Consider the following 8495-nt stretch of genomic DNA (forward strand, 5'->3'; position numbering starts at 1 on the left):
CCGAAAACGACTTGTATACGTTGCAATATTTGCACGTGACCGCACGAAATGATCGCATAAATCATATAATATTCGTCGTTCGTGTACGCACTAGTTCTTTTAAATCTATGGAATTTCGTCAAAATGTTCAATCAAAAACGAATCGTATTCATAATAATATTATTACCTACCCACGTAACGATATAATGTAAATATATATTTTTTGGTCGTCTAAATTTTCACATGTTACAAACTAGAATTTTATTGCTCCATATACGTGCTTAAAATAATAATAATAATAATATAGAGTTTTCGGTGCCTCGATTATAATAATATTGTATAACAACACTGATTCCATTTCGCAACTGCCAACTATACATTATAATACTATATACGTACTTATTCTTTTCAATTTCATAATATTGTGTCGGCTGCTATTCGTGTTTTCGTCAAATATTATAATATAATAATGGATTATGTTAGGTTTATACTGAAACAGGATGTATTAGTTGTGTCTTATCAAGTCCTATATTATAGCCTTATCGATGTACATAGGATGACATAAAGAGATAGGAATAATTTAAAAACAGATGGAAAACTCTTTTTTCAAACGTTTCTTGTCATTCTCATGTATATAATATAATTTGTATGCACATACACATACGGTAATATTATTTATATACATACAACATGTAATAATATAACTATAATTATTAGGTACGTTCTTTATAACATGTGTATTGTTGTAAATAATTATTCTCACCTTTAGATTTTTACTAGAAAAAAATCTTTTATGAACATTGTTCGCGTTATCGTTTACTATCATTTTAATATAACATTAAAATTGTCTATAATTATATTCTACGATGATTACTTTTAAGCTATATAATGGATTATATCTAAAATATACTCATTTTATCATAATATGTAATGTAATTTTAAGGTACTTCAAATAAATTATTGAATGCTGTTCATAAATTAAAATATAATATCTTTCAAATATGTACAGTCTTGTTAATTCTAATCATTTGTGAGATAAATATATGACAAAAGTTTACAAATGTTTCCTATTCAGAGATGTAAAATTGAATGTTTTCACCCAACCATTAAAACTTCTTAAAAAAAATATTGAAACTTTAAATTTTTTTACATTAGACTAATTTGTTTTATATGACACAATAATTGTTTATAGGTACATATTACACACCTAAACCGGCCAAACCATAATAGGTATTATCAAGTAATTCAAAAATATTATTGAATAAAAATAGTGAGGTTATTTTATAACCATGCAAGGAGTAAATACGTACGTAAGCCACTGCATACAAAACCATGACTGGCCCACGGATTTAGGGGTACTACCATGATTTTTCTTTTAAATATAAATTATTTGCAGGTTATATATAAGTATACCTGTAACTTACAAAAGCTTATGGTACTAATAGATTATATTATTATATTGAATGAGTACTTAAATCCGTGTAGTCGGGAATAACACGAAAGATACATCAAGGGATTTACTGGGTTTAGAAGGTCGTATGTTCGAATAAAAAATGTTTGAAAAAGCATATTATGTTTAAACTACATCGTTAAAAAGTACAGTAATGAGAAGTAAATTATTCAATAAAAAATTTTAAATTAGTATAGGTAAATTATAATATATCGTCTAGTTAAAAATTATTCTGTATGCAATGCATCGATATTGTTTTGAATCCCCCAATAAATGAACCCAGAAATTTAGAACCCCAAAACCTCCTAAAAAATAACCCTATAGAAAAAATTATGTGTCTCTTTAACACATATTATATTCACGAGATTTCATTGCTTCTCTATGTGTGATTAAAAAAAACAAAAATTAGTATTTTTAGTCATAATAAATAATATATAAATAAAAACAAATACCTAGGTAGTCAATTTTTTTAAACCATTATAGCCATTATAGCTAGTATGACAGTAGTTGTTATGTGCCTGATCGATATCCATTCTGAACTGTTTTTATAAAATTATTTATCATAGAATCCTAATTGAATTCAAAAAATTGAAAATTCTCATAATATATCTCAAAAGGTTTTTTTTCAATAGTTTTTGTTGTATTTTAAAAACAATAATTGTGGAGACTTAAAAATCGTACGATTATACATGTTACTATACGACATGCCCAATGGCATACAAATATTTGGATTAATTTTAAGTTATAGGCACCTAAGTACCTAGGTATTTACACCATGAACCCATTTTTATTGTTCCATGGTAAGGCAGTATTGACTCAAAAGTTAATAGCAATAGTCAATAATATAACATGATAGAAAATACTGTAATGATTAAATATTTTTCATTAAATTCAAATTTAACTCACCCATTAACTACACCTGACAATTTTTTTTTTAATTTTGCAAAATTTCATATGGGCTTATTTTTCGATGGTTTTTTCGTGGTCTGAATTTCTGGGGTTATTTTTTCGAGGCGCAGTTACATTAAATACTATTTTCATATCCTAAACAAAGCAATAGGAACCTACCTAGTTCTTTCTCCAAGTTGTATACTTGTATACAGGGTCGGATTTAGGGCTGTGGCGGCTCCATGATCATTATAAGGTAAAGGTAAGGCCTTCGCAACTGAAGAATTTTTACTCGACTTACACGCTTGAAAAACGTTCACTCTTTTCTGGGCGGCTCTAATTGATTTGATCTTGGTGGTAAATACGGCCTAAACACGGCCCTGCTTGTATACCTACAGACTGAGGGACTTGGATGTGAAAACATTTTGTTCTTAATGAAAGTAAAGTTAATAGTAAAGTTTATTGGGAGAATTGTAGTTGGAATAATAAAAAGTCGGGAGAAATGGTAGCGACCCGCTTGATTACCATTATCAGCGGAAGAACTGTCCCCATTCGACATCCGGAATTCTGTGTGGAATTTGTTGTTTACTTTTAGGTGTAATCACGCAATAATAATATTTCGAGTCGAATTCAAAATTCAACGTTTATTTTATTCATTTCTAGTATTCAAGTATTATACCAATACTTGTTGTACAAATCCGACGAATACCTATAGGTATCAGTGACTTCAAAGCATGATATGTATTTTTTTTTTTTTAACTGTAAAAACCGAATAAATCATGAAAAATAATAATACCAGTTTTTAAAACAATCGTTTGCTGCACTTGAATGTACGCGTTTTTGCGATGTGCCCAATAATATTATTATACTGTACCTATGTTTATATTTCAATTTACAACAGGAATGTGATACGCAAACGCTGAAACTCAAATGTATTTTTCCGTCGGCTGTTGATTCATTCGTTGTGGTTGTGATTACGATTTAAATGTTTCAATCATGTCCGATGCCTGGCAAGAGATTCAAGCTGTGAAGAGCAAACGGAATTCACTGCGGGAAAAACTTCAGAAGAGAAAAATAGAGCGGCAAGTCATTCTAAATGAGTCATCTGATAAAATTGTTCCTAGTAAGTGGTAACTAGCTACGTCAGTAGTTTGTTGTTGGTAATTTATAAATTTATAATAATTCCATTTGCAGGGGGATCTCTTTTGCCGAGTACGAGTAATGCTGAAAACGAATCTGATTTCGATTGGAGCAAAGTTGGCGGCGAACGTGTATTACTTGAAATACTTGTTGATGTATCAGTTAATCTTCCAATCACATCTCATCAATTGGTCACTGATCTTTTAAAAAAAGAGTCTACCTACATATCACATTCATCTGTTGTTAATTTGCTGTACAAATTTGCTGCACAAAATCTTATAAGGTATTATTTGTTTTATAAAATCACTTTTATAATGTCTCATAACACCTATTATTTATTTAGTTTAAAAAATATTACAATTGATGGCCAGCAAGGTTTGAAAATATTAACAGCTGAACATGCAAAATTACTTGCAATGACTAATAATTTATCATCAGAGGTCGATTCAAACTTGCATCTTGAAAAATCTCGGTTGCTTATAGAAGATAAAATCAAGCAGCTTGAATGTAACTGACATTATTGTTACACATGTTTTATAGTAGATAACTATGAATTTAAAACATTTTCAGATGAAGATATTGATGAATGCTTAAAAAATCCAAAAGTACAAAAGTTATCAATCGATTTTAAAAAGTCTGATGAGTCTGATGATGACATAATGGTGAGTAAAATGTGAGGCAAGTGTTGTTTACCATGCACCTAGAGGATTGAAATAACATCGACATTTTTCTGACTTTAGAATGGTGGTAAAATCAGAAATTGTTATTCGGACTTGGTTTTAATGTTATAGCCATTTGAAATTTATCACGAGAATCATCCATAAACATGTTGCTTGACCGTGTCCAGATTTCTGATAAATGATATCAATGACTATTGATATTGTGTAGCTTCATAAAGTTATTTCAGAGTTTTAACTTAACTTAATTTGGTTAAAATTTTATTAAACACCATTGTTATAATTTATTTAATACATTATTAATTATTATAATTTTTTTTTTTTGGTGTTGCATTGAAATTAGTTACATTGAGAAAATATATTTACTTTATCCATTTTATGGTGGATACTGGTTTTTAATTATTATTACTTATATCCTCCTCACACCATCATTGTCATTTTTACTATTGTACATTAATCGTGGTTAAAAAGAAGTCCGAGCAACAATTTCTTATTGACAATCATTCTTGAATATGTTCTTGTACATATATGTATGTTCTAGCAATTTTATTTTAATTTCTTGAGTGGAAAGGTGAACTATACTTGTTCTAAATGTAAATTGTAAAACAATAAGTAAAATTATTATAATGTAATCGAAATGTTGATTATATTATTCTGGTTTAGTCCCTTATTTCAATGCCTTCCATTAAAGAAAAAGAAATTAAAAAAATTAGTGAAGAAATAATGGAACTGCTTACCAAACAAACAGTTAAAGAAAAATCTTTATGTGAAAAGTTTCGGTCTAAAGGAGGTAAACATATTAAGCATCATAATAAATTAATAGCAAATGATACTAATAGTTATTTTTTATAATAGGAACACATGTTATGGAATTTTGTCCACATGGTACTCGATCAGATTGCATGGAAGGCCATGTTTGTAAAAAGCTTCATTTCAAAAAAATTATACAAATGCATACTGATGAACTTTTAGGTGATTGTTCTTTTCTGAACACTTGTTTTCACATGGATACGTGTAAGTAAGTATCAATACATTTTATTATGATATATATTTATAAAACTTAATTCAATTACTAATTAGAAGGTAACTATAATGTTGATATTTCAATTATAAATATTAAATACATGTATTGGTAAATATTCTATGTATTACAGTGAATCGATTATCGTCATGTTTCCATATATTTGTTGATGAGTTACTTATATAAATTACTTTAAAAACATAAATATATATATAAGTGCTTGAATAAACGCTTTCAAAGGAACTTGTTCCAATGATTTCATTCAATTTTAAGGAACTTAACGAGAACGTAGTTCTTTTTTATGTGGGAAATTTATTTTTTATTATTATTGTTTTTATTTCTTTCTTTTTTCTTTCATTTATTCATTAATATTATAGGTAATTTAAATAATTTTTAAATCAAAAGTTTTACAATTTTTTTTTTAGAAATTTTGACCAATATATTGAGCTATATAATTAAACCTGGGTTATTATTCACAATGAAGAATTATGTACAACTAACTTCTAAGATTTCTTACTCACTTCCTATACTTCCAAGAGTTCTGCTTAAATTCCCAAACTACCATTTAATTTCCAACACTTCCATCAAATACTGCATGAGTACTCAATTTATATTATATTTAATTATTTACTTGCAGTATACATAATATGGCTACTAAATTACATGTAGGGTACATTCTTAGGCTACCTATGTAAATTTAAAATATTTTAGTTATGATCAAACCTATTTAAGTTATTTATCTATTGTTAATAAAACATTTTTGCATGTTGTATAATATTTTTTTATAAAGCAGTTAAAACGTCTTAAATAGTTTATTATAGTAGGTAATATGTATATTATATTATGTATATTTGTATAAAGTTCTAAATTGATAATTATATTCAAATAACAACAACATAATAAAATAAATAATAAGTCTAATAAGTTTTATCAAAATAAAAATCTAAATTACTTAACAGTTAACTTTTACCATTTTTAAATTCTGTTAATAATATCAAGATTTTTAACAAACTTCTATTGCTCATATAAAAAAATAAACAGTAGAAAAACAAAACATAATTCATATTCTTGAATCCATTTAGCACGTTAGAAAAAATGTTGGTTTTGATTTCAGACTTTTATGTATATATACGAATATTATGTGAAAGAATATAATGATACATTATAACATATGGTCTAAGCCGTCAGGACAATTTTATAATTTAAGTAACTTATTTTCAGAGTTGAACGATTTGAGTATTATCTTTGTTCTATTTTAGTTTTTCCCAATATTAGCTTATTTATTATCCATAAAGATAATTATAGTGTTCTTCAGTTTATTTATCATTCTCATGTTTTCCTAAGTTGTATTCTTAATTTTATTTGTTGAAACAACTGATTAAAAATACTATAAATATTAAAAATTTATTAGTATTTCCTTTATTATTTAGTGATGTGATTTAACATAAAAATAAACAAATAAATTATGTATTTTTTTTTATCTTGTTAAATTATGTTATTTACTTGTTATAGATATGTTCACTATGCAGTTGATGGTGTAACTAGTAAAATGAATTTAGTAAACGCCCTTAATAGTTTTCCATCAAGAAGAGGGTTGATTAATGATAAATCTGAATTACTTCCATGTCAGTGGATTCAGTGTGATTTGAGGTTTATGGATTTCACTTTTTTAGGTGAATAATGAGTCAATATTCAATTGTTTAAGACGTATTCTGTCTAATTAATTACTTTTGGTCTTAATACGTTGTTGTGTAATCTAGGAAAATTTGCTGTTATTATGGCCGATCCACCATGGGATATTCATATGGAACTCCCTTATGGTACTTTATCTGATGATGAAATGCGGCGATTGGGTATTCCACAATTGCAGGATGAAGGACTTATATTTCTATGGGTTACCGGCCGGTAAGCTTAGATGCTTAGAGCATAATAATTGTATTAACTGTATTTAATTGTTATTATTGTTATAACATATACTGTTTAAAGAGCTATGGAGCTTGGCAGAGAATGTCTAAAATTATGGGGTTATGAACGAGTAGATGAGATAATTTGGGTGAAAACTAACCAATTACAAAGAATAATAAGAACTGGTCGAACAGGTCACTGGCTGAATCATGGCAAAGAACATTGTTTAGTGAGTTATTAAATATTTTTAAATCATAATGTTTGTCCTACATCTAGTAATTGACATTAAGTGAGACACCTGCTGTGTATTTTTTTAAGGTGGGAAAGAAAGGCAACCCTCGCAGCTTAAACTGTGGTTTGGATTGTGATGTAATAGTGGCTGAAGTACGAGACACTAGTCACAAGCCTGATGAAATATATGGTATTATAGAACGATTATCACCTTTTACTAGAAAAATTGAGTTATTTGGACGGTCTCATAATATTCAACCCAACTGGTGAGTATATACTTTGCGATATATTGTATTGTTTAGTTGCAATGGAATTTTTTATGCAGGATTACTCTTGGAAATCAAGTAGAAGGTATCAGGCTAACTGATCAAGATCTCATAACAAAATTTAGGAAAGCATACCCATCTGGAAATTGTTTGACAACATTAAAGAGGAATACATGAGTTTGGTTGTATTGGTATTGTTGCTGTTGTATGAATCCATTAATTTTTCTAATGATGTGTAAGAAAAAACAAATATCAGTTTGAAAATGTTTTATTTTATTTTATTATGTTATTTATTTGTTGTAAATTAATAGTTAGTATGTAATTATTAAATTATAACAAATAAAAGTACCCAAAATCAATGGACCAGTTTATTTAGTTAAAATGTCATTACACAAACATATAAATTTTATACAATATGTGTTGGCACTTGCTTTGCTTAATATTCTCGGGTCCGGTAAGACACATAATGTAATAAACTTGACAGGCCAATGCTTAAGTATACAACTTGTTTGAGAGCATAATAAATTATTAATTAATAAATAATCTTAAAATTAAAATTCAATACCCTAGAACCTAACTATTAGGTAATATGTTTGAATTTGATTGATTTTCATGCCACGTTGCTCAATTATATAATATTATAATAATGTAGTACATTAAATCTATACTATAAGAAAAAAAACGTTTGATGTTATAAGAATTTCACAAGTAGAGAAAAATGTGTTACAATGATTTATAGAATAACTTGTGGCATCGACATCAATTCTAACACATTTGAGGTGGTTGACGTTTAAGGTATTATACAGTTTAATTTAATATATTGACAAATCTCGGATGTAAATAAACGCTTCCAATGTTTAAAAAATCATATTAAATTAAAATACAAACATAGTATGTACCTAATGTGTATAATACGAAGAAAAAAAACGCGATATAAT

General features: G+C 27.6%; 1 protein-coding gene across 2 annotated transcripts; it reads left to right on the plus strand.

Annotated features, from left to right (window-relative positions):
• Positions 1 to 2883: 2883 nt before the first annotated feature.
• Positions 2884 to 8484, plus strand: LOC111036017 (N6-adenosine-methyltransferase 70 kDa subunit). Of its 2 annotated transcripts, none has more exons than XM_022317887.1 (12): positions 2884 to 3147; positions 3219 to 3440; positions 3512 to 3740; positions 3801 to 3964; positions 4028 to 4119; positions 4798 to 4924; positions 4990 to 5152; positions 6668 to 6828; positions 6916 to 7060; positions 7142 to 7289; positions 7379 to 7557; positions 7617 to 8484. In XM_022317887.1, exons 2-12 carry the CDS (start codon positions 3314 to 3316, stop codon positions 7732 to 7734), a joined length of 1653 nt encoding a protein of 550 aa, XP_022173579.1. In that variant the 5' UTR covers positions 2884 to 3147; positions 3219 to 3313; the 3' UTR covers positions 7735 to 8484. The 2 variants fall into 2 exon arrangements, with proteins under 2 accessions (XP_022173579.1, XP_022173580.1); XM_022317888.1 differs by having other exon boundaries at positions 2884 to 3032.
• Positions 8485 to 8495: the final 11 nt, after the last annotated feature.

Source organism: Myzus persicae, unplaced genomic scaffold (assembly GCF_001856785.1).
Source record: "Myzus persicae strain clone G006 unplaced genomic scaffold, MPER_G0061.0, whole genome shotgun sequence".
Lineage (NCBI taxonomy): Eukaryota > Metazoa > Arthropoda > Insecta > Hemiptera > Aphididae > Myzus > Myzus persicae.